The sequence below is a fragment of the Archocentrus centrarchus genome, chromosome 24 (assembly GCF_007364275.1).
Source record: "Archocentrus centrarchus isolate MPI-CPG fArcCen1 chromosome 24, fArcCen1, whole genome shotgun sequence".
In the NCBI taxonomy this organism is placed as follows: Eukaryota; Metazoa; Chordata; class Actinopteri; order Cichliformes; family Cichlidae; genus Archocentrus; species Archocentrus centrarchus.
In genome coordinates, this window is record NC_044369.1 from 24024936 (window position 1) to 24052261 (window position 27326).

The 27326-nt window shown below is 42.1% G+C and overlaps 1 protein-coding gene across 2 annotated transcripts in view; it reads left to right on the top strand.

The window, feature by feature from the left end:
• Positions 1-27326, top strand: part of nrxn3b (neurexin 3b) — a 310461-nt gene that overhangs the window by 122013 nt on the left and 161122 nt on the right. For both annotated transcript variants that reach the window (XM_030720979.1, XM_030720980.1), the window contains 9 exons: positions 2215-2418; positions 4066-4092; positions 5278-5397; positions 5980-6092; positions 7712-7980; positions 8359-8549; positions 9002-9175; positions 10118-10144; positions 12199-12318. In XM_030720979.1, coding sequence (XP_030576839.1) covers positions 2215-2418; positions 4066-4092; positions 5278-5397; positions 5980-6092; positions 7712-7980; positions 8359-8549; positions 9002-9175; positions 10118-10144; positions 12199-12318 — 1245 coding nt within the window. The remainder of the gene's footprint in view (positions 1-2214; positions 2419-4065; positions 4093-5277; positions 5398-5979; positions 6093-7711; positions 7981-8358; positions 8550-9001; positions 9176-10117; positions 10145-12198; positions 12319-27326) is intronic.

Sequence of the window (27326 nt, forward strand, 5' to 3'; positions counted from 1 at the left end):
AAGTGATTAAAAAGAGGTCATTATAATAGCCAATATAAAATAACATAAATGTATATAAGCACAAATCTGCCTCCTCTGTTGAAACTGAGTGGCTCAGTTGTTATAGAGTGGAAAAAAACAAGATTGTGCGAGACCAGACTACAGCTATGGAGGTTTCTCACGTGTCGCCGTGCATGCATTGCTCGAGAGTTGTCCACCTTATTGGATGTGATACAACTGCCAGCTGCTTGGGAAAATGTGTTTTCTCGACTGGTTGGTAGTTGTTCCTGAAGGTTGATTGGTGATTGTCATGGTTGCCTCTAGTTTTTCATCTTTTCATCTGCAAATGCTCACTACTAGCTGATTGGTAATACAACTTGAAAAAGTGCGACACGAACTGGAAATGAAGGATTCGCCTCCAAAAAAAAATTGTGACACACTTTTCAAAGCTTTGCTTTGGTAGCAGACCAGTGTTAGTTGAGGAATCAAATGCAACAAATGTAGGCCTGTGTGACTGGGGTTTTATTCACTCAACCCTACGATGTCACCATGATTGTCACATGTCCAAAATTGGAGGACACGTTAATGTCGCATGGTTAGTGATCGCATGTGTGCAGAACTTCACTTTTGTGTTGTATATTTCTGCCACCTGTCAGTTCCAGTGGGGTTCCACAGAGTCCCACCACCGTAGCTGCGAACATCTGGATAAAAAAAAGCATTTTTGCCAAATCTGCTTCAACTCCAGAATGGACATCACAGTTTGTTTCACACGGTGTTTTTCATGTCCTCCCTAGTTGCAGATTGATTCTCACCTCATTTTATTTTCCCTTTTTTTTTTTCTTCTTCTTCTAGTGTGAGACCAGGACCTGACTTGGCTCATGAATCAATACATGCACTGCTAGTTAGGACATCCATTTGTGGTATGCATGCATGTGTGGATGTGTTTTTATGTGTACGCACAAGAGAGCAGAGAAGATACAATGAGGTAGGGAGCCAGGGCAATTTAAAATTGGGAAGAACAATGGTGAGCCAAGGTTTCATTATCCTCCAGGCTACTGTACCCACACAGTCGACAGCTTGTTCATAGAATAGATTTTTACAACAGCCCTAAGAGCAACACAGGCGAAAGTGGGATTTTTATAGCAGTGTGCTGCTTGGTGGGATGAATGGTTGAGTGATTTCACACTGCTTATACATGAATTTTGCAACACATCACACGAATTTTGACATTTAGGTGAAGAAAAATCCAATATTACTTATAATGCATAGCCTTTTGCATGAGTAAACATTCATCTCTAAATATCGACCTGGAAATGGCACCTTAGCCTGTAGCTGAGCGCAGTACGTGACGAGGGCGATTTCATCGTTCGCATGTACAAACTCTCTGGTGTGATGCTCCAAACACCTCTCACCCCCAGCCTCGGCATTTCCCCCACATGCAGCCAAATGGTGGTGCATTTCTTAGGCCACAAGCCTTTTTTTTTTTTTTTTTTTTTTTTTTTAAGCTGAGGTGTCAAAACAGGTATTTCATGGTTGGATACCCTTTTTAATCTGTCTCTCTCTCCCCAAGAGGCTTCCACTCTGCTGACAGTCTTCCTCTTTCTTCGCCACACTCGCTCAGGGTTTCTCCTCATTTTCGAACTCAAAAGATGGCCCAGCAGCCATCAAACCCTCGTGATATATCTGTCTGCATTGTCTCTATTTAATACTTAGTGTTTCTCAGCGACTATTCAGAGGGTATGACTGATTTTACACACAAATGTATATAAGGGTAACACACATGCAGGGGGAGTTGCTGGGGAAAGAAGGAAGTAGCATGAATTTTCTGCACTCTGAGCAGCACTGACTTGTCAGCTGATGGATGATGACTGCAGCAACTACAGCTGCAACTAGGCTTGAGAGACATGTATGTGCATGTGGTTACCTTTAAAAAAAAAATAAGGGCATGCAAGGATTCAAGTTCAAAATTTTAAAGTGGGTACACTTTTCATTACTGAGCATGTATGTGTTTGCTCTCAGGGCACACACTTTTTTCCATTTTATTGGAAGCTGTCTGAAGGAGGTGACATATATGGAATAATTTGATATTTTGTGCCGTTTATTATGTTGTCTCTTGTTTCCGCGCCCACTCACTGGCCCACGTTACTTCTGTGACGCTAATTCAAATTCTGTTTAATACTTACGCAAAGTCAACATCAACATTTGAACTTTCTTCTCTCTGTTTGGTTCCCGCAGAGGCTTCGATCCTCTCTTATGACGGCAGCATGTATATGAAGGTGGTGATCCCGAACATCATCCACACCGAGGCCGAGGACGTGTCCCTCCGCTTCATGTCCCAGCGAGCGTTCGGCCTGCTCATGGCCGCCACGTCCCGCGATTCTGCAGACACGCTGCGGCTCGAGTTGGACAGTGGAAGGGTCAAACTAACGGTCAACCTAGGTATCGTATTAGCCGTCACTGTTGGCTCACCTCTCGTCCAGTTCATGGGGTGGCCTTTACTGTTTTTGTGTTTTCTTTATGGTCCAGACCTTATATCAGACCTAACGCATACTAAACCCATTTTGTAGTTTGTCTTTGTAGTTGCATGGACTGTTTTTGACTTGCCTGGACTGTAAGTTTTTACGCCTTGTTGCTAAGATGTCTTTGTAGATTTTTATATCCATCAATCTAACGCTTAACACACTTATCCATGCACTGCAGCACATCTTATGAACTGATCATAGCTCACTTTAGTCATGCCCATTATTGTGCGCAAATAGATTTTTCCAAAGGCACACATTTCACTTGTGAATCATTTCAATAGATGGCATCTCAGACACGCGCATGAATTCAAATGTACAGTACAAACACTTCAGTTTATCTTCTGCCATCTATTTCCAACTGCAGGTAGGCGTTTCTGCATTGAAGTGCTGCCCTGATAGTTTGCATTTTTACCCTGTGGGTTTGATTTTCTTTTCTTTTTTTTTTTCTTTTTTGGTCATTTTATTTATTTTTTCTTCATGATAGCAGGTTCGTGTTTCTCTCTGTCCATTAGTAATCCTTGGTCTAGCTGGCATCTCCCATGCCTTGTTCAAAGATGGCACTCACCCCTTCAAAGGCCCAGAGCCTGCGGCCCGTCTGGCAAACAGCCCGATGCCACAGCACCCAGCTCGCCTGCAGATGGTGGCACGAGTGGTACATTTAAGTAGAGTCAGGCCTTTGTACCAGTAAGGCTGGAATAGATAGACTTGACACAGAAAAAAAAAATTGTTTCATTTAAAATATCTCAGTGTAATTCACTAACTACAAAATGCAACGTACTTAGCTGGCACAGCTGCTAAAAGCATGGAGCATTTGTAGTCTGTGTTTCTTGCAATGTGTTCATCTTTAGCTTATTTATCATTCCATTTAACTCATAGAGACTAATTTTCCAAAATTTGCGCAGGCTCCTCTGAGAGGATCCTCTGTACGGTGTTGGTGCTGAGTGGCACGAGGCTGTTTGCTCCCACTTTTCTGTTGCGGTTGACGGCACATGACCAGCCTGGTCACATGGATTTCAACCCGCACCTTGCAAACACAGGCTCAGTATTCCCCCTTAGATGTAGCTTTTAATGTAAGACATGTAAAGTCTCACTCTTCTGATATATGATCTAAAACAGCTTTCTTTCAAACAACCAGTGCAATATTTTGGGCTCCAGTTGCTGGGTTGCAAAATCGATGTGGCCACTGAGTTGCAAGCGACCATTTTGAAATGTAACAACTGAATGTGAACCCATGATGTTTTTTGGAGAGTAATAATCATATAACGATATGAGCAATGACACAGGTTGGAAAATACACAATGAAAAGCTTTGCAGTAATATTGACCAATATTGGTACAATATTATTGGATACAGTAGTACTGATTGAAAGAATTGGACTGGGATTACTTTGGATTTCCAATACTAATATAGTAATACTGACAATCAGTAGCCAACTAGGCTAAAATGGTCGCCACTGTCATGTGACCGTCCCCGGAAGGTGGCTTTTTTTTGCTCTTGGATGTCTGCAGCTGTTACCTTGAAGGATGCGATTTCATCTGTCACTTATTCTCCCCTCCCCATCTAGACTGTGTCAGGATAAACTGTAACACCAGTAAGTCAACATTCTTCTTCTGCAGCCTTCTTCCTTCAGTCAATGTTTGATTGTAGCCTGTGTGCTAGATGTAGAGGCAGAAATGTGTGAATGCCGGGGACTGATAAGAGGATTTCTCAGATAAAGGGGGGGGGGGGGGGGGGGGGGGGGGGGGGGGGGTAATAGGCAAAGTTCAAAGCTATGCAAATCGGACTTAATGTACTCCATATATTATAAATGGCCCATTTTTCTATTTAATTCAGACAATTAGTTGTAAATGTTTTTTTCTTTTTTTTTTGTCTGCTCATATCTATTCATTGAACCTTTGCACGTTCAGACTGTGTGGGCTGTATTTTTTTCCCCAATTACACTGTAATAGATTGCAGACTCTCTTTTTTTCTTTGTTCTTATTTAACACACACTGCAGCATATAGGTATATAACGTGAAATACATGGTGTTAGAAGCCATGCTGTTATTCATTAAAACGACTTGTTCTTTCAAAGTGCCCACAGTCTCACAGGAGAAAAAGGAAGAGCACAAAGAGTGTGTGAATTTCTGTGTGAAGTGCTACATTGCACATGCCTTTTATGTCGATTGTTGCTGCTGCATATGCACCCGTTCTGCAAAGAATCTGAAGATGGTAGCTATTAATTTATTTCTGATAATATATAGTGTCACTTTGATTATCGTTTCAGCTCACATAATCAGATATATTTAGCATAATGAAATCCACCGATTGAAATTGGTGGATTTAACACCCGATATGTAGCAGATTCAGTGTTCTGAATAAGCCGCTCTGGCCTCTTCATAAACTCGATGGGGCTGCATTGCCCTCTTGTGGTTAGTTCTATGAATTACTTAAACACATTCAATTAAAAGTCACAATAGAACATTGTGTCTAAAGTGTGTTTGTAGCCAGGTATAATGTTAAGAATCACTGAGCTACAGAGTAATTGGGACAGAAACAAATAAGAAAATTGGGCTTGAGTCTTTGTATGAGTAACAGCATTGCTGCCAGCTGCAATAATAATAATAATCAGATTTTTGTTTGGATGTGTATTAAAACCTGTATATCACGAGGAAGATTGCCTCTTTATTTTCATCATTGATTTTAAGTCTAATTGCTTTTTTTTTTATGAAAACAAAGATTTTGGTGTGATTTGCCACCTCCCCTTGTCCCTTCACTAACTGACCCTCATCTTCAGGCAAGGGCCCTGAGGTTCTTTATGCCGGACAAAAACTCAACGACAATGAGTGGCACTCAGTACGAGTGGTCCGCCGCGGTAAAAACTTCAAACTCACTGTGGATGACGACATGGCTGAAGGTAACTCTTTTGTAATCTGTTTTCTTTATTGTTTTGCTGTGAGATCAGAGATATGCACGATCTTATCCTTTTTTTTTTTCCCCGTGTTGGTTGGGATGCTGTTATTTCTGCTCCTCACTGGTAGCACTTTGGATTTGATTTCATAAACAGTTTCCATATAAATTAAGTTGGGTAACATTGACATAATTCTTGTCTTCATACTATGTTCCGTCACTGAAAAAGGCATGCTGGGTGCATTATTTCTAGTATTACTCGTCCAAAACATTGTAAAATACGAATATTCCAAGAGGAAGTTGTGTTGGGTATGAGCTTTTTTTTTTTCCCATTTTATTCTACTGCTATTAATTATCCATGGAACTGGTTAGCTTGGGGCTGATAACAGTAATAGTAATATTGCTGTGTAATTTCACCATTTGCTACTTTGTCAGGCTTTCTGTGTTTTCCCTTTATTGTTAGCAATGGAAGGATATTTTGAAAAGTGAAACTGCACTGTTGAAGGTTAAGCGTGAACTATAGGTGTCTCCTTTCCTTTCCTGCTGCTACCTCATTCCTTTGCTTCTTTTCATTCCTCTTCCCTTCCAGGTCAGATGGCGGGTGACCACACCCGTCTAGAGTTCAACAATGTGGAGACAGGAATCTTGACTGAGAGACGCTTTGTTTCATCTGCTCCTTCACCCTTTATTGGTCATCTTCAGGTATTAAGAGCTCGACTAGAATACATCTGATTACAGCTGATCTAGCTGACACATTATTTACAATGCTTTAGCCTGGCTGCAAGCCACTTTGCAACCCGCAACCACCCAGCTCCTCCTTTTCTGCTGAGTCTAACTTACAGTCATGTAAAAAAAAGTACACCCTCTGTCAGTTCTAAGGTTTTACTTATCAGGAAAAAAAATCTAGCCCTTACCAAGTCTTAAAATATCACAACCTCAGATCAACAGCACATGACATATACATTATTGTGTCATTATTTATTTGACAAAAATCAAGCCAAAATACAAAATGTACACCTCATCATTCAGCAGCCTGTAGAACCACTTTTAGTAGCAATAACTTGAACTAATCCTTCTCTGTATGACTATCAGTCTCTCGCATCATTGTGGGGGAAATTTGGCCCACTCTTCTTTACAACGTTGCTTCAGTTCGTTGAGGTTTGCAGGCATTCGCTTATGCAGGGCTCTCTTAAGGTCCCGCCACAGCATTTCAATTAGGTTGAGGTCTGGACTTTGACTGGGTCATTGCAACGCTTTGATTCTTTTCTTTTTCAGCCATTCTGTTGGAGATTTGCTGCTGTGCCTGGGATTTCTGTGCTGTTGCATTTGGACCAAGCTTTAGCAGTCAGACAGATGGCTTCACATTTAACTCTAGAATACTTTTTGTATACTCAGTGGCTGCAAAACAAGCCCAAATCATCATCCCTCTACCACTGTGCTTAAAAACTGGTAGGAGGTGTTTGTGCTGATATGTCCTGTTTGATTTCACCAGATGTGGTGCTGTGCATTATAGCCAGACATCTTCATTTTGGTCTCATCTGTCCAGAGGACATTGTTCCAGAAGTCTTGTGATTTGTTCAGATACAACTTTGCACATTTAAGCCATGCTACTGTGATCTTTTTAGAGAGAAGAGCCTAACAAGCCATACTTGTTCAGTCTTCTTCTACTTGTACTAACATTTAACATGCTAGCTGAAGCTTGTAGAGTAGCTCTTGGGTTTATTGCAGCTATCCGAATGCTCCAAACCAAAAAACTGCCAAAACGTCAGCTTTTATAGATGTGCTCGTTCATAGAGTAAAAATATTCTGGGAGGTCTTGAATGAGAATTCGTCAGTCACTGATAAGGGAAATTGTTCATTCCAGTGGAAGCAGTAAGTGCGTTCTTAGTTTTTGTTAAATAAATAATGACACAGTGTAATATGTCATGTGTTGTTGTTGTTAATCTGAGGTTGTATTTACCTCAATTTAAGACCCACTAAGGACCAGATTATTTTTCGATATGTTCTGATATATAAAACCTTAGAATTTAAAGAGGGTGCACTTTCTTTTTCACAACTGTAATTAATGTCAGATCGGCTGTCAGTTGATGTGTTTTTTTATTCTGTATGAGGATCACCAAGTATTAATCACTGCAGATGGAACTGAGTCATATTTTGTGTTCCTTGAATATGTTTTTCAGGGTTTATTAATTTGCTATGACTACTCAAGTCTTACGTTGCTGTGTCTTGGCAGTTTTGCTCATTATACAGTCTGTGTTCAGCCAAGTTAAAGTATGCTTTACAGGTAATAACAACATCATCTTTCAATGACTCTCCCCCAGAGCTTAAAGTTCAACGGCATGCAGTACATTGACATGTGCAAGAATGGGGACATCGACTTCTGTGAACTCAACGCTCGCTTCGGCATGCGATTCATCATCGCTGACCCCGTGACATTCAAGACTAAGGGCAGCTACCTGGGCTTGGCTACTCTGCAGGCCTATACTACAATGCACCTCTTCTTTCAGTTCAAAACCACCTCGCCCGATGGTTTCATCATCTTCAACAGTGGAGATGGGAACGACTTTATTGCCGTAGAGCTGGTTAAAGGGTGAGTGGGATGAGGCATGTTCATGTTTTATTCAGTAGTTGGAGTCCAGATACGGATAATACATTTTAAATAGCAGTGCTGATGCGGGTAGAGTCGGTATCTTAAGGCAATATGAATTTAACAGTGAAGTCCAAACAATTGATCCCAAATCTCCTTTTGCACATAAACATGATTGTGTTGGGAAGCAGATTGTTTTCTCTGTCAGTTTAACTGCGATTAGTGTCAGAGCAGCGTGAGGTGATTGTGAGACTTTTTCCATTAAAATTTAATCCGTCTTGCAAGATAAAAAGAGACATACTGCACCCACACATGCACGCGCACACACACCGACACCCACACAAAGACTGATGTGTTCATCTGCTTCTTCTTCTCTGCCAGATTTATCCACTATGTGTTCGACCTGGGAAATGGGCCCAGTCTGCTGAAAGGAAACAGTGACAACCCACTGAATGATAACCAGTGGCACAATGTGGTCATTACCCGAGATGCTTCCAACACACACACACTCAAGGTGGACACAAAGTCAGTCACACAGAATGTGAACGGAGCCAAGAACCTGGACCTCAAAGGTACCCTGTGTGTTAAAAAAAAGATGCACAGCTTCAATTTAAGCTGTGAGCTCACCTTTTCATTAGATTTTCATTTGAAATAACATTATTCTTCATCTAAGATACATAACAAGTGAATGAAAGACCAAATTTTCTGACATTGTACTGTATATACAGTACCTTACTTTGAGTCAATTGGCTGCATATTGGAGGATTTTTGTTGTTGTTGTTGTTTTTTAATCTGGATCAATAACTTCCTGGAATATCTTGTTGATATGCCTTAAAAAGTGAGCTGTACAAGTACTTTAAGTGTATTTTGTTACATTTTGGACCCGGCCAGGCCACAGTTGCCGGCTTGAGCTACAAAGTCAGCATACTGACACTATGTGACAAGTAGTATCACCCTTCTCATTGAACTCTTGACAAGAAAATAAACTATAATGACACAACTGCTTATCTTCCTCAATTTTTAGGTGACCTGTTCATTGGAGGGTTGGGACCTAACATGTATCAGAATCTCCCCAAGCTGGTGGTTTCTCGGGAGGGCTTCCAGGGGTGCTTGGCCTCGGTTGACCTCAATGGGCGTCTGCCAGACCTCATCAGTGACGCCCTTTTCCGCAGTGGGCAGATTGAGCGTGGCTGTGAAGGTACAGATGGCCTATAGCGTAGCTGAATCACGACCTGCTGTGTGAGATTTATTAGGCTAATTAGAGGGCTCTTCTGTAGCCCCTAAAGCCATTTGCTGGCACTGTTAATCCTCATCTTCCTTTCCTTTGCCAGGTATTTTTCACATTATAGGAGAATACTTGGAATAGAATTTGTCACCTTGTTTATCTGATTCTGGCTTGTTGAGTTTTTGTGTTGCATTCGTATATTTAATGATAACTGAATGTGCCAAAACCTCAGTAACAAGTCAAGCAACATGTTTGTTTGCCCAAATTTTACACATTTAAAGATGCTTAAACTGAGTTCCTTTCCTCCTAAAATTCACATCCTAAGGCTAACTAACTTGTTGCTCCTACAGAATATAAATACAGTGTTGCCGAGGTAGTATTTTTACAGCAAAACCATCCACAACTTTGTCTCTTTTGTCTCTTATTCCTATGTGAATGTTATGTTTGAGCCATATCTGTCTACATTTAATATTTTACCAAACTGTAAAGGTAGAGATGCTGGGTGATACTTAGTGCTTAATAAATTATATTTAAATAACTCCTTTTCAGACAAAATTAAATTTTATTAAAATGCAAGTGATACTGTAAGTCATGCATATAGAAAGGTTTTTGATACATTTCCTCTAGAGGGCAGCAGAAGCTTAAGATAACAAACACTGCAGTTCTCATGAACTCATATAATTCAACACCAAAAGCATACTTGAATTAAAAAAATGTCTTTTTTGGGGGTGGTTTTTTTTTGTTTTTTTGGAGCAGCGCAGCCCTCACTAAAAAGTCAGCGACATTCTCGTTAAGTGACAAACTTGTACAAGTTTTAAGGACACTAACGATGCTGCTCCCTCACTAACCTTTACTCTTGTTTTCCGCTCTGCTCTGTTCTGTTCTGTTTGTTATTTTCTTTCTGCGCTAACAAAGTTGGTTTCACCAAAGCCGACCTGCAAGGTAGAGGGTTAAACTCCGCCTCACGGAGGCCTGCTTGCCTGAAAGTCTGCTGTGTGCAATGCATCGTGGGTGTCACCATGGCAATAAGGACCCCTTTGTGCTGCAGAGGTGGCTTGCTCTCTGAAAAAAAAAAAAAAAAAATCTCAGACAGAGACTACTGGCAGGAAAAAAAGAAGAGTAATCAACCAACAAAAGTGTGAAATTATTTCATATTTTTTTTTATACCACAGTACTGCAGCAGTGTGATTGTAACCAAGCAGGTTTAGATTCTAGCACATCAAACCAGAAATGTGTATGAATGTGGCAGAAACTGGCAAACACTTTTTCCTTCCAACCTCTAAGCTGGCTGCAGAAACAAATTTGATGAAGTTGCAAAGACTTTGAGCGCACGTATGATTACAGAGACTAAGCAGATGAGGTCCGCTAAATGATGTGGCCCTCATGCAGACAGTCTAAAAGTCTAGCTAAAAGCAGAGGCAGACAGATTGTGGGAGTACTGTGTTCTTGAATAAAAATGCCAGTTGTGACACATCGCAGTCTGGTATAGACAGTAGAAAGAGGCTGTCACTGCACATCTAAACACCGTCAGTGTGGTGCTGATGGATCAGGCCTCTCTCTTTCTGTCTCCATCTTTTTAATAAAAATCCATCATATCTGCTGCTTTACCCAGATGAGTGGGATTTTTTTTTTCTTTCCAGAGAGGAAGCACTAGAATTCAGCAAAATCCTCCACTGCTATCAAATAAGCACCAATGTCTCTGATTAGCATTGATGAACTGCTGGTGTGCACGCAGTGTCTCGGTTGCCTGGTTGACCACCGTTACCGTCCATTACACAGTAAATGCACTTTCAGCTGGCAAACTTGCTCTGTTTTCCACTTCAAATGTCTTTTTTCTTTTCACATTGTCTTGCACAAGGCAATTGCTCTTAAACACTGTTTACTTGCATTTGTCTGCCATATATTTGGACTGTTAATTTAATTTTGCTTTATTTACTTTTGTTTGTTTCCTCTATGGTTATCAGAAGGTTTGCTGTCAAGGTTTTTCCCCTTTGTCTGTCTAGACTCTCACGGGGAGATTGTTTATCTCGTTATCTATGCTGTGCGCTTGTCCTTATCTGCATTCCCTCTCAGTAAAAGTATTCAAAAGTAAGAGCTATGTGTGGTGTGTCGAGGAATAGCAAACACACATCCAGTTTGACTTTGAATACCCTCCTCAACTCCTGTCTGACTGAAGTGCATACACGAGGATATGCACTACGTGTTCTCAAGTACTCTTTACGTTTCCTCTTCATGAATTCCGTCTGTCTAGTGTATCCAGTGTTCGCCGTGTATTCGCTCACAAATATCTGTCAGGGGAATGACCAGGGCCACTTTTTATGCCATGTTTTTTTAATGGGTATTGTTAAATGAGCCGTCTGTTAGAAGGTTTATGTCTTGTCTTGCTTGTTTATAGAGGGAATGCAGCAAGTTTTACTCTGATAAAACTATTTGGAAACATGTTGGAATGGTGAAAGTTGCATGCACGTCCACCTGCACACACTATCAAAGAGAAGGAAATTAAGGGATGTTGACAGTGTCATCACATTAGCCTAGATGGGGTCCAACTCATTTGCAGTAACATGTCTTGAATGCCGATTAGAGTGCATCGCACACACTGAAAACCAGTGTCATCTACAGCACTTTTCCCAGTAATTAACTGAGAGGATATGCTGATGTTCCCCTTGTTTAAAGAGCGTGCAGTTGACGCTGTGAAAACCTGGCACCTCTGCATTGGCTTCCCAGTGCTATTGCAGCTTTGCCCAGCATGAAGTAGGATTCATCAGACAGCTTTTCAACTGTATTTGTACTGCGAGTCAGGCTTCCTGTGGCGGCACTGTTTGCTCCTTGTTTTTTCTTCTAGGCCCACATGGTGTAAACCTGTCTTTCTAGAGTGCATTTCTTCTGCATGGGTCCTGCATTGTTTAGACTTTGCAGTAGTTCTTTTTGTTGTTTGACTGTGCGCCTGTGGTATCTCTCTCTCTCTCTTTTCTCTCCTCTCTTTCACCTTTTTTCAGGCCCCAGTACCACCTGCCAGGAGGATTCGTGCGCTAACATGGGCGTGTGCATCCAGCAGTGGGAGAACTTCACTTGTGACTGCTCATTGACGTCTTACACGGGGACCCACTGCAACGACCGTGAGTACTGCTGGGTTTAAGATTTTTTCTGTACTTGCCTTACATGTGCATCAAAAGGAGCACTCCAGAGACTTTAAAACTTACGGCATAAAGAAGAAAGCCTTTAAAGACTCTTGTACAGTGTCTTCTGGGCTTTGAAGGAAAGCTGATTGACATAATTTCCAGTTTAAAGACTACAAATTTTTAAGAAGAGTGTTAAGGGCTTAGATGAAACTCAAACGGCTTCAGTTGTTTTTGAGTACGCAAAATACTGCTGTAATCAGGAGGAAGTGCAGTACTAAGTTGATGGAAGCCTCCTTTAACGCATGTGGCATGAGGTGCACAGAACACCACACAACTGCACAAAATTGCCATTTTAAACTTACAGTACATTACCTATACCACTGTACATACATGTTATTCTCGTGCACATTATTGTAATATCATGCCATAATTTCACACATGGCTAAGACACACTTCCATGCTTAACTGGCTACACCCATGGAATCACGCCATCCTGTATGCAGCACTAAGGATCGTATCCTTGACTCAAGGACTCCGAGGCGGGTCCGTTTGTGCTTATTAAGCCTTTGTTAAAATGCCGCATGAATCTGGTGCTGAAAGTGTGATGTGATCTTTAAATGAAGCAACCAAGAGATGCCCGCAATTGTTAAGGGAATTTTTTTTTGGCTGCGTTGCAGGTACGTTGACGTAACAGGTTTGCTTGATGTACCGAGCTTTCACGTTTTGGGCTTGGGAGTTAGCGGGCGCAACTGATGATGTGTAAAATATCCACTTCTGCCTCAATTGCTTTTTCATAAGCATCCTTCAAATAGCTTTCGCTAAAGATGATATGTGTGTGTGTGTGTGTGTGTGTGTGTGTGTGTGTGTGTGTGTAGTGTGTCTGAGAGTGAGAGAGAAAAGGGATCTCTTATCCCCATGACGACAAGGGACTTCCCCTCAGTAATCACGGTTGGCGGTCTTTCATTTAGCGTTTAATAGTGGGGGCATAGTGCTGCTGGGCCAGACTAATGAGGTGGTGGAAGCTGTTAGGAGAGCTGCTATCTGTGAGCGCTGGCATCCCCTAATCATCCAGACCTTTCTGATGTTAGGCTCGGCCGCTGTGTATGACTTTATATCTCTCAAATCCAAATTTTTTTCTCTCTCTTTTTTTCCTCCTTCTCACTTCCCTCTTTTTCATGATCCTCTGACGCAGTCTTTTCCACACAGGGGCAAATAGCCGACCTCAGCTCTCACTCGGTGATGGGAACTGTGAGTTTATGTGTTAATTAGTGATGAGAAGCCCTCATTAATCCCCCCCCCCCCCCCGGTGCCGCCTGGGATGACATAGAGGGAGGTTTCATTGATTTCATATAGACAAAGACATAATTCTTCTTGAGACACAGGAGCCTAGATAGTGACATGTTTTGCATATTTGTGACTCTGCAGGTTTAAGTTCACCTGCTTCTGGTTTTGGAAATAGATGTGCACTAATATCGACTAGGCTGTCCAAGCGTGTAATAGTATTTTTAACTGCGCGGCATTAGTCTTAATGGGAATTTCGTAGTTGATTTTCTTTCTTTGTGCAACTCTTTTAAGCAGTTTCTCCGTATTTCTTATGGCAGAAGTGAGGAAATAGATAAAGAAGAGAATAAAGAAGAGAGGTGAAAAGGGGATAAAGAGACAAAGTCAGGCAAACAGGCACGCCCGTATGGGAATACTTCAGTGCATTGGAACTGTGTTTGTACTGCACAAGTGCACATGACTCCATCTGCCCGAGGTTAAAAGGTCTAGTTTACTTTTCTTGGATTGACCCAATCTTTTGGCGTCCACTCTGATAACAGACTTTGCTCCTGTGAGGTTTCAGGAGCCCCATGGTGTAGTCGTGCACCACCAGGTGGCAGTAAATCCATGAGCAGGACCGCACACTGTCTCTCCGTGCTGGGAGAAAATGAGATGCAATCCCCCGAGCATGAAATCAGTTTTCCTGTTATTTTCCTCCACTGCTTTGCCTCTCGTCGTTCTGTCTTTCTTTACACATCCCGCTGTACAAACCTGCAGCTCTTTGACTGGCTATAGTTATTGATCACTGAAAGAATAATATCTTCCGAACATTGCATTATCCAGTGTATTGCATGTACAGTTTACGACTGCAGTACAGGCATTTTGCCAACAAATTTATCGTTTAGTTCAACAAAGTCTTTGCCTGGTACATGCATGTGCGTTCTTGGCATCTATATTCAGTAAGCATAGCGCTGAGTGAGAGAGAAAGATCTTCTAATTAACAATGTGGGAGTGGAGCTTCTCCCTTGGTCTCTCTGTCTCTATCAGATAGCTGCTAGCAAATATCATTAATTGTCTGTTTCTCTGACTTCATCTCTGCCCATTGTCCAAATGATGAAACTTGAACAAAGTGAAGTGAACACTTCTGCCAATAAAGCCACACTTTACCATTCTGAGCACTGGGCCTCCGTGCCCTCTTCTTCATTGTAGCCAACAGGTCGCTAGGTGGTGGAAAAGAAAAAAAGAAAAAGTGCCTCAGCAGGCAAGACCTATCTATGCTTGCTTCCATTTATTCCTGTGTACCCTTACAACCTGCACATTGTGACTGCAGACCTTCAGTTATGGGTACATGACACAAAGGAAATTTGCAGGGCTCTTTGCACCTTGCAGGCTGTTTTCAAAGCCACTTGGACTATCTGTAGGTACATGTTGTGCCCAGCACTGCTTAAAAAATGGCGGGGGGGTTTGGGGTGGACCCTTTTTTTTAGCATTTTTTTTTTTTTATCCTGCTTGGTTCTGGCTCACTGCTTTTGTCATGCTCATTTCCATCTCCTAGTCGTCTCGCATCCATTCCCCTTCTTCCGCTCTGCTCTCCACTCCTCTCTTTTGCTTTCGGAGCAGACCTCTCCTTGTCTGGTTCTGTGAATGCCGCAGAGTTTCATTTAAATCCAAGGACATGAGAGCTTTGGGCCAAGCAAGAAGAGCAATCGGACACTCCTCTTCCACATCCAGAGCAATTACTCATCTTACGTAATAGAATTATCTCTGCAAAGGTCGCTGCATTGTTCTACTGTCAGGGGCATGGTAAACAAACAGAAAGGAGAAGTGGAAAAGCGAGCGGGAGGCTGAAGACAGGCAGCAGAATACTGTTCATCAGTGTGATGCTTACATCAGTAATTGCATAGATAGATTTAGTGATGAATTTCACTGTCGGTGCAGCGATTCCTACAAACCCTCTGCTCCAGCTTAAGCCAATGTCCTTAATTTATTTTTCCAAGGCGTGCGCAGAGGGTTGTAACCATATCTGGCTAACTGCTTACATAAATGACAACAAAGCAGCTTTATTACTTCATTCACTGTTTAAAGAAAATGATCATGGCATGTGCCACATAGTCATTTCTCCTCTGCTTGCTTAGCAGAGAAACAAGAAGAAAAAAGAAAAGGACAAAAGAGGTGGGGGTGAGATGTATTTGCCTGCGTTCACAATGTTCTAGTGAGTAGAGAATACACAATACCAACAGCATTTTCCCACTACTTACTGATGTATCTGCTCAACAGTATTAAATCCAGAGGGGGGGGAAAGGGGGGGGAGGGCAGCCACACAATGCAACCTTTCACTTTGATATGACGTCAGTGATGAAGTGAAGGTTTTAGAATGAAAATAACAGATGAAGGCACAACATACACCCATGTACACACATGGAAATACCATCGGCAGATATGTGAGAGCGCCGTGCGAATGTTGAAGAGATTTTCATTGGAGCATTTAATAATTTATTCTGCCTCCCTCTGTAAATAGGATTGAGTAGCACGAGCTGGCGGGGCCTGGCCAACAGGTGTGGAGCAGGGTTTGTTGTACAGCACCCTCTGACAGCCATAGAGCTTGGCTTGGTTTCAGCTGGGCACAGCGCCTTTAGATCATAACACGTGGACAGCTTTTTTCAGCCAGCAAATGCAGTCAAAATAAAGATGAATCGGAAAGGTGGGAGTGAATGCGAAATGCCTTCTTTCATCTTCATCTCGCGGAAGCCTGTGTTTTCATGCAAAGTTTGTCAGTACATTTGGGTAAAAGAGGGCTTATAAGTAGAGCATAGCAATACAAGAACACTTGCCTATAAATACCGCAGGTAGATCAAAAATGGGCCAAAAGAGCTCCACAGAGAACGATTTGTCCTCAGGGCACAACCTATCCCGAAAGCACACTTTGAAAAAAATCTCTTAGTAGTTGAGGCAATCATTGTAGCTAGAAATGATCACATGATTCAGAAACCACATAATCAGGTGGGTTAAAAACTCAAACAGCTGCCTGCAGTATCATCACAGGGCGACATGTTTAGATGGTGGCGGGATGCTGCTTTGAGGAAGCTGTTGTTGTGTAGCCGCAGCTCGAGGAAAAAGTAATTGCCCAGCATCAGCCCAGCGGAATTGCTTGAAACACATAAATACACAAGAGTGCACAAACATAAAGTTGTTCCTTCAAGGTTTATAATCTCCTTTTCTGCCTCCATCACTTTATCACTCCACTTCTTTGTCTTATAATATCTGTATTAGAACCAGAACTGCATGTCCAGCCCCTGAGGAGGTCTAACGAGCTGCCCTGCTATTGGCTGATCAGGCTAATGATGCTTGCCCAGCACTGCATCATGTCACTGTGATAAGACTGGATGTCACTTGTGTCAATCGATGTGTCACTACCGTGCTCAGAGCCGTGGTATAATTGGATATATGCGATGCTGTGGAGCCTAAATGCCCCAGGGCCAGAAGAAAGAGAATGGATAAAAAGATGGAGGAGAACAGTGGGAGATGTTCATCGTCATGAGTGTCAGTAAATGGATGCGTTTAAGAAACGTGCACTTTTCCATATTTTTTGCATCATTTTTTTTTTTTTTCACATGTGCATGTATTGCTGTATTTCTGAGCCATTCATTTTTTTTTGGGGGGGGTTCTTGCAGAATTATCATAAAATGTCATGTGAAAGGTGATGCTTGTGATGACAGACCTACAAAGTGTCACCTGATTGTGCAGTTTCCCTCAGCTCAGCTGTGCAATTTAGCTGTTTCAGCTCGTTGTTTCACCAGTTTCATGGCACATAACTTAGGTCTCATTAAAGGTGGCCTCCGGAACTTCTTTTTTATTTTTTTTAAGTTGTACATTGTTTATACCGCTAAAAGTCACTGTCACTTTTTTTTTTTTTTTTTTTTTTTGCTATGTCAGCAAAAATAGTATGAAATGGAGCACACAGACTGCATCCAGACTGGCCCAAACCTGATTACTTTTGCTCATATGCGACTTACGTCTGCTGGAATTTTTTTACATCATGGATCACATACCCTCTTTTAACACACATTCCAGCCACTTCAATATGTTCTCCTAAATCAAATACAGGTCTAATATTGTGCTATGTGAGCTCAGTCTGAACATTCAAGTCAGAATAGCAGATGTAGTTGAAAGTAGCCTCTGACATTCTGAAATAAATCTAATTTAATTCATGTCTCATACGTTCCTCTGCACAGAAGTCCTCAATCTAGAAAAACCCAACGGTTCATGAATTTGTTGGCTTCTGCCGCATGAAACTGCAACTGTTGACTTCAGTAGCCTCCATGTTACAATTAAAAATCTGAGCAAAACTGAACTCAACAGTAAATCTTCTAGTAAAACAATAGCTTTCATGCATTACAAAATTAGGGTAAAGATGTGGCTCATCGCGAATACAAGCAGCAAAAATGAGCTTCCTCATGGTGAGGAGTGCAGCCATTCGGGAGGGACTCAAAGTAGAGCCACTAATCCTCCACATCGAAAGGAGCCAGTTGAGGTGGTTCGGGTGTCTGATTAGTATGCCTCCTGGATGCCTTGTGGGAGACGTGTTCCGGGCATGTCCTACCGGGAGGAGGCCCTGGGGCAGACCCCGGACACGCTGGAAAAATTATATCTGTCGTCTGGCCTGGGCCCCCCCCCCCCCCCAGATGAGCTGGAGGAGGTGGCTAGGCTACTGCCCCCATGACCCGGTGCCGGATAAGCAAAAGAAAATGGATGGATGGATGGATGGATGGATGGATGGATGGATGGATGGATGGATGAATGTGGCTCAGTGGTGCTGTGGGTGGAACTTGCAGTCCTGGCAAGGAGCTAGAAAATGTTTAGCACACTAGCCATATATGTAATAATATGTCAGTGCTGTGTTTTTGGTTTGTTTTCCTGACCTCAAGTAGTTCTTCATCAGGAATTAATCAGATATGAGCATTCAGTACATGTTTGTGTTTAGCCACATGTACTGAATGCAGCTGTTTTCAACTGCTTTCACACTTGATTCTAAACTACATAATGCACAGATTAATATTCCTAAATAAAAGTAAGTACACTTGTTTCTCTGTGAAGCTTTGCTTTTAACACAAAATGACCCAACATTTACCTCGGTAACCTTTTTTTCTTAGTTGTTGCACCCAGGATAAGATGTTGAATTTCTCCCAGTATGACAAATAAAATCATGATTTTGACTGCTGGCTCTGGATACACAGTGCAACTCGGGTTTCTGCAAGCTGCCTCCATGAGTGAATGAGAGAGATGTTGCATGGAAAGAGAGAGAGAGGGAATGATTGAGTTGAGCACATTAGAGACAGTTACGATGAGGGGCATCCATCTGTTTTGGTGCCAGGCGGGTAACCTTGAGGCTGTCAGAGCGTTCCCAGTATCCACCCTATAGCCCTCACAGGCTGAGCCCAGCCACAGACACATCCATCAATACATGTTCCTAGACACATTTCAACAGCGCCAGTAACACATACAAATCACCCAATCAATACCTCGAACACATAGCCTGAGCTGTAGGGTTTTGAGCAAGAAGACGTTTTTCTTTTTGCAGGTTTGAGATTTATTTTTTCTCTAGTCCATCTTAGGTGTGTGTCTCTCTTAACATAGTTTTTACCCCTCAGCCTGAAGAAGCTGATGGGGTATTGTTGTCACCATGCCCGGCGGGCGACAGGCGGCATGTACACCCAACTTTGTGAACACAATAACTCAAGAACAAGGCAATGTAGGATTTTCAAATTGATACAAAGGTTGAAGATATTAAAAATCTCAGATAAGTTTGAATCTCGGCAACCTTGACTGCAGGGTCAAGGTCAAGTTCTCTGAAAATTTTGTGAATGTAATAACTCTACAAAGATATCACCTGAGATTTTCAAATTGTAGCTACCGTATTTTTCGGACTATACGTCGCTCCGGAGTATAGGTCGCACCAGCCAAAAAATGCATAATAAAGAAGAAAAAAACATATATAGGTCGCACTGGACTATAAGTCGCACTTTTTTTGGGGGGGGGGGGGGGGGTTGATAGAATCCGAGACCCAGAGCAGAAATTCCATCTTGAACGGCAATTTAAAATAATAATGGATTAAAGAACAGGACGAACACGGTTACGCCTACGTTATGCTAACGTAACACATTCAGCTACATGACGCACAACGAACACGTGTTCGGTATGTTAACGTAACATTAAGTTATTCAGATAACCATAGCATAAAGAACATACTAACAAGTTAACCAAACCATCAATCCATTGAATTCTTCATCCTCGGTGTCACTTCTAAACAATTCCGTACACTCTGTAGACGAAGCGCCGCTTCCTCTTCTGTGTCGCGTTAGTCAGACTCGTCGTCAGCTGCAGTTCCAATTATTCCAGCCTTTCTGAATCCCAACAGGATGGTTTGTCACTGAAGCCCATGTTTTCTTGATCCATCCAATGACTTCCAGGAAAGTTGGGTGGTGCATTCTCCCAGTTGCCGTTAAGCTGTGCTCTCCGTCCATCATCCACTGCGCCCACAGGTTACGCAAGACTGCCTTAAAGCTGCAGTTCACGGAGATGTCAAGTGGCTGGAGTATTTTGGTTCATGTGTTATAAATGTCACATATACGTCGCTCCGGAGTATAGGTCGCACCCCCAGCCAAACTATGAAAAAAAGTGCGACTTATACTCCGGAAAATACGGTACTACAAATCTCAGATGACTTTTTGGTGACCTTGACCCTCAAGGTCAAGGTTACTGAATATCAATAGTTCCAGAAGGAGGTCACATATAATTTTTTTCAACCATGCCATAGGTGTATTTACTCACAATGCTATAATATCTCATACTGATAGGTTAGCTGCATCTACTGGCAATCTCTGACACTTTGGAATTTGGCAATCACGATACAATTAATGCATTGTTTATTTTGCAGATTTCTCAGTGGCAAAGTATAATATGTAGCTATATCAGCACCACTTGTTCAGTCTTTTGACAAAACGACATTCGTAGCTTTTTCCCAATTTGTATTCAGTGAATTTTCATAATGATAATACTCCTGCTAGTAAGGAGAATTCACCCATTCATCTATTTTCTTCTGCTTATCTGGGACTGGCAGCCTAAGCAGAGAAACCCATACATCACTCTCCCCAGCCACCTCCTCCAGCGTATCCAGGGGAACACCGAGCCATTCCCAGGCCAGTCAAGAGAAATAATTTCTCCAGCATATCCTGGGTCTATGCTGGGGCCTCTTCCCAGTAAGCCATGCCCAGAACACCTCATCTTAGAGGCACCCAGGAGGTATTAGTCAGATGCTTAAACCACCTAACTGGGTCCTTTTGAAGTGGAGAAGTAGTGCTTGTCCTCTAAGCCCCTCTCAAATGACTGCACTCTAAGGGAGAGGCCAGCCACCCTTTAGAGAAAGCTCATTTCCGCGTTCTCGTTCTTTCAGTTACTACCTAAAGCTCGTGACCATAGGTGAGGGTAGGGACATCGATAGACTGGTAAATTGACAACTTTGCTTTTATGCTCAACTCGCTCTTCACCAAGATGGACCATTGCAGCGTCTCCATCACTGCAGCTGCGGCCCCAATCCATCTGTCAATCTCCCTCTACTTTCTCCCTTCACTCGTGAACAAGACCCTGAGATACTTAAACTCCTGCACTTGGGGCAGGAATTTGTCCCTGACTTGTGCGGGCACTCCAACCTTTTCTGGCTTAGAACTATGGACTCAGACTTGGATGTGCTTCTCATAGTGCTTCACATTCAGCTGTGAACCACTTCAGTGCGAGTTGGAGGCCATCACCTGATGAAGCCAACAGGACCACAATATCCGCAATAAGGTGGAACCCTTCCACCACTTGGCTACAAATATGAAATTCTGTCCATAAAAATTATGAGCAGAATCAGTGACAAAGGGCAGCAACACTGATCGGAAGTGAGTCTGACTTATTGTGGACCAGGCTCTCACAGCAGTTATACAGGGACTGAATTGGCCCATAATAATAATGGGCCAGGCACCCTATTTTCCTGCAGCAGCCGCTACAGCAGGGGTGCCCGATATGTGGATCGAGATCCACTGGTCGATTGCAAGAGGCGTGCAGGTAGATCGCATGGCACCCCCAGTGGAGTTGGGGGGAAAATGTAGATTGCATGGCATTAAACGAAGTAGAAGATGATTGATGACTGTCATCCATCCGTTTCGTTACCACCCTACGCACGCGCATTTAACCATGCTAGCTTTGCGTGTAGCTCACGAGCTGAAAAAGTGTGGGCACCCCTGCGCTACAGGATAGTCAAATGCTTTCTCCAGGTCCACAAAACACATGTAGACTGGATGGGCAAACTCCAGAGGCATGTCAACCAAGACAGCCCTATAACACCCAGAGTCTTCGGGAACTCAGGGCAAATCTCATCTACCCCAGGGGCCATGCCACCAAGGATTACCTCAGTGACCTCATCCCGAGTAATGGGCGAGTCGTCCCCCTCATTCCCAGATGCTGCTTCCACTACAGAAGGTGTATCAGTGGGATTAAGGAGGTCCTTGAAGTATTCCCTGCACCACCTAACTATATCCTCAAGTGAAGTCAGCAGCACCCCACCTGCAATATGCTCTGTGAGTAGAGCACCCCTTTCCTCTCCTGAGTCGCTGACAGTTTCCCAGAATTGCTCTGCCCAGCACCATCTGCCTTGCAGTCTGAGCTCTTTGCGGCAGCCTAAATAATGGGACAATGGAACATGGCCCATACAGACTCAATGTCCTCACCCTCCCTCAGAATGCTGTCGAAGTTTGGCGGGTGTTCAAGATCTAGTGGACTGGAGCCTCTGCCAGGCATTCCCAACACACCCTCACTATACGTTTAGGTGCCCCAGGTCTGTCCAGCATCCTCTGATCCAACTCGCTTCCAGGTGGTGATCAGTTGACAGCTCAGGTCTTCTCTTCAATTACTGATTAAAAAAAAATCAATCATCAACCTGCAAATTATGGACATCTGTATGTTAGAACATCATTATGAAAAAACTATGATTGCACAGAAGTCCAATAACAGAACACCACTCAGGTTCAAATCAGGTCAGATCAGGCCGTTTCTCTCCCAGAAGGCTAGGTACTCTGAACTATTCATTCAGTGGAAACGACAGTCAGGACCATTCCCCGGCCCGAAGGCGCAGGGAAACAACTCTCATCCACTGTTAAAAACTACAGGCAGCAAGCCAGGGGGGTACAAGGATATCCACCCCAGCCTGCTGCCTTTCATCAAGAGTAACTCTAGACTGGATGGAATGGAGTCAAGCCCCTCTCTGGGAGTCTGTACCCTCACCCAGAAACAATTTGCCTTGGGAGACCCTAGCAGGGGGGCAAAAGCCCCCAGACAACATTTGTGGCTGCTGCAACATGTAAAATCTGGATTTTTAAGTGATTGTGAAGCTTACCTACTTTTGCCAAAAAAAAAAATTTTGACCAAAGGGGTCAGAAACTCACCCAGTTGGGAAGAGAAGCTTTTTTTTGTTGTTTTAGGCCTTGTAAAATAACAGTAGCCATTTCCTTGAGGTTGGCAGGACAAATGTTTATGCTCTTGCATGCACTAATAAACATGTCAGTTACAATCAGCAGTATAGGTAAAATCTTGAACACCTGGTGAAAGAAACTGGCTGGTTATTTAAAGTCCACAAAGCACAGTGGTGTCAGTTATTGCACATGGACTGATCATATATATTGCATCTCATATGTAAAGAATGCTTCATTGTTTTTCAACCTGAAAATTTTTTTTCACTGTTCTTGAGATGAAGAAGACCATGCTGCATATTTGAGGTAAAATGTGACATAGCCAATATACTAGTAATTTGTAATTTGTCTTTTCATTTTATGACCACCCAGCAAAAATAACATCTGAAAGGTCTTTCACTTACAAACAGTCAGGCCTTTGGGATGGATAAAATGGGTCAATAGTTATTATGCATGTAATAACTCATCTGATTAGTAACTCTAGTAACTCAGCTTTCAATGTTATTTCCATTTCATATAGCATATAAAAGCTAACATGTTATCGAGTTGAGTGGAATATTAGTCAGAAACCCCTACGGTCATAAAGGAATGTCCAACTGTAGTGCTTTCAGTGCTGAGAATACTGTCACAGAAAGTGACAGTGTTCTCAGTGGTTTGTATTTATTATGATTTTAGCATTTCTTATTCCTGGTTCTTACATAGCCATTTGCTTTTGAACTGATATGGTGAATAAAGTCACTTAGGCTCCAAAGCACCCCACTGAGATTCACTGAGACCTGGTAAATATGTGTTCTAGAACTTGTGCTTCCAGGGAATTTGGCCACCTAAAGATTCTACTGCCAGGAGACTGAGGGGCCGACAGTATTTTTGAGTATTCATGTTAATTTTACATAATTTCAACAGTCTCTTATCACACGCACACATACACATACACAAACACACACATATAAAATATATAAACAAAATATGCAACAGCAAGACAGCTGCTGCTATTTTGCTGCTCTCCTCTGCTCGCTGTTTCACCAAGCTGCAAAACAGCAGTAAAGAGCCTCAATGAAATGTGTGTGCATAAATTACCAACTAGCCGAATGCTCAGGACTGCACTCTGGCATCTTGCTTATAGTGTCACATTTGGTTATAAAGTTGAGGAAGGCCAGCAAAGGAATGGGTTCACATGCACTAATATGCATATGTGACCAGACCTGCTACTAACACATGGAGCAAACACACACACAAAGGGAGGTTGGCTTAACTCTTTGCTAAAGATGTTGTTACTCCACTATAATTTCACATAGCTAATATTTGTTTGCTGTTATAATAAGGCTTAAAATCTCACTTAATGAAGTTTAAATGAATATTTATCATTCAGATTGTTACTTCACCAAAATTGTACAGTCTGTATTCACTCCTCTTGCAGCTGTTACGGCTATTAAGGTCTTAATTTGATTCCCACAACTGTTTAAGATCTTAAGCATACTTGGCTGCCCTGCAGATGGTAGGGTGAGTGTGCTTTCTGTCATTGCTGCATTTGTGTGTTTGTGGGCAGACTTCCATAATCTTTTTCCATGTGTCCTGTTTTGTACAAATACCTAGTGAGCTTTAGTTTATGTACGTGGCCACAAGGAGTTGCGGATCATGTTGTGTTTGTTTACCTAACGGTGGGCAAGATCAATAGGAAGCTTCTCATCAGTTTCTTTCGTCGCTACTCTCAACAAATGCTTGTGCAGTGTGTTGTATGGCTTTGAAAGGCCACAAAAATACAAGTTATTTGTCACTGGCCGACAGCATCTCCACTCAGTACTCAATTACACCAGCAAGTACATACAATAACCTTCCATCCTACCATTTACAAGGCCAGTTTAGCAGTATGTGGATCAAAAAATACGGTGAATTAGTTTTATTCTGTCACTCTATTGTTCTTGCTTCCTTCCCTGTTCTTACTGTTTTTCTCAGTCAGCAGTGTCATCACAGGTTGCAGTATACAATAAAAGCTCTCCACTCTATGGCACTTAGAGGGCTTCACTTAATCAGAAACAAGGAGCACTGGATATATGATTCCATTTTCATCTCACATCAGAGGTCAGTCTGTGTGTTCTGACTGGATTTAAACCAGGCATGGATAGACCTGATAATAAGCTATACTGTATATCTGATTCCTACTGACAGCTCACACATAGGCTTTTACAAGGTTCTGTCCCTTTCAAATAATTCTTAGCACCTGGTTTTGCAATTAGAAGGGATAAATTTTAACCAGAGGGCAGTCATGTCATTGAGTCTGTTCAGTTGCCATAGTGAGGTCACTCACTTATTGCATCGTTGTGGGAGGAAGCAGTTTGGCCCTTCAAGCAAAAACAAGAAAAAAAAATGGCAAAATTGCACCGGTTGATAGCTTACAGACATTAATTTTAACCATTAAACAGCTCTCAACAAAAGAACCCTGTGGTGCATCTGAAGGGCACTCATATGGCAGATATAGTTCTTCGAGAAGCAGGCCAAGGGGCGTTTAGTCTCCATCAGACGAAACTGATGATTTTCATCAGGTAGGCATTTTAAAAAGGCAATTACCTCTGACATTTTTACTTTTAAAGAATTGACAGAAAACTCTCCAGAGTGTAAAAGAGTTCAACGCACAGGAAGAGTTGGATCTGCAGTCTTGCTGAATGACCATTTAAAGGATGCACTTACCTCAGTTTAATGCCCTTGAAACAACAAAGACTGTAATCTAAATGTATTAAATAATTTGTTAGGAAAAGAAATACATATTCAAGGTATTACTAATACATATAAATTATCCAGTGTCCAGGAGAGTGTATAAATTTTCATATCTGCAAAGCATTTCTTTTATTGCATTTTAACATATGGTCCACTTTATGCAAGTCACACTAAGGAAAACAGTGATTGCAGTCTGCAGCACAACCAAAAAAATTATTGTGACCATGTACAATGGGGGCCACACAGTGGTGCGGTGATTAGCACCTTCACCTCACATCAAGAAGGTCCTGGGTTTGAATCCAGCCTGGATGCCGCTGCGTGGCTTCCCCCCACATGAAGAAAATGGATGAATGCATAATGAACTTGGGAACGAGACAGCAAAAGTAACAATGTTGATTTGAAGGTGGGGACCAGGTCTGCGACCGCTTGCAGTCAGTCGTTGTCTTCAAAGTGATTAAATTAGCAATTAGACAAAATCAGTCTACTATCAGTTTGCAGTCGAATGGGGTTAATTTGGCAGTTACATTCAGTCTCTTTGTGACAAAGCGTCAAAAGTCGCAAATCTTGCAATCTACTGCACAAAGACAGAAATTCACATTAAACAGAAATTCATATTTGGTGATGAGGCTTCATCATATTGCCACAAAATCTAATTTAGTCCTTGAAGACACATTTCTCAACTGGCCTAACTTGAGCAACTGAGAAGAAATGGAGCAAGTTTGCCATTTTCTCTTAGTAATGGATCAAAATCAGGGTATTGAAACATAAAAAAAAACAAAAAACTCACTTTTCTGGTTTTCCTGGCCTTCCCTTGTATCCTTGTAAACATACATCATCTAGTAAATTTCTATTGTAGTCAATTCAGAGCTTATGCATTAGATGCATTAGAAAGCTATGCGAAGGCCAGCTCATCTTGTTTGTTCCTCACCCAAATGAACAGGGTCAACATCTTTTATTTTTGCTTTGAGTGTAACTTCTCTAATTTTATTTGACCCTGAGGATGCAGTTGTGATGACAGCAACTCAGATGTATTTATTGCTTTGCAGCCATTCCTTAAAGGAGCCAGGTTTGTTGTTTAACACCCACACAATTCCCCTCTATTATTAATGAAGAGGATATGGGTAGGATTAGTCTACTGTACTGTAGTCAGTTGTATTTCAGCATGCTTTCTCTTTTGCCCTTTCCAAAAATAAGATGAAACAGCTTGAGATGGTTCATTGACAGGACTGTACAATAGTACGAATTTCTAGTACTCTTTTCTGGTACTCACATTATCAAGGATATTCCTTCTTGGTATCTGAATCACACCCATACAAGCTGGGAATGACTCATGTTCTGTAACCGAGATCTGACCAAACACTGCTTTAATACAGTGTTTAAAGTTGAGAAATACCACATGCTCAGTGCTTCACGTTCACCTCCTCATAATTATCAACCTCTCAACTCGAGTTTTCTTTCTCTCTCAGCCCATGCTGTCGCTTCCTATCACTTTACTTCACACTTCTTTTTTTAAATTCCCCTTTTCCTGAG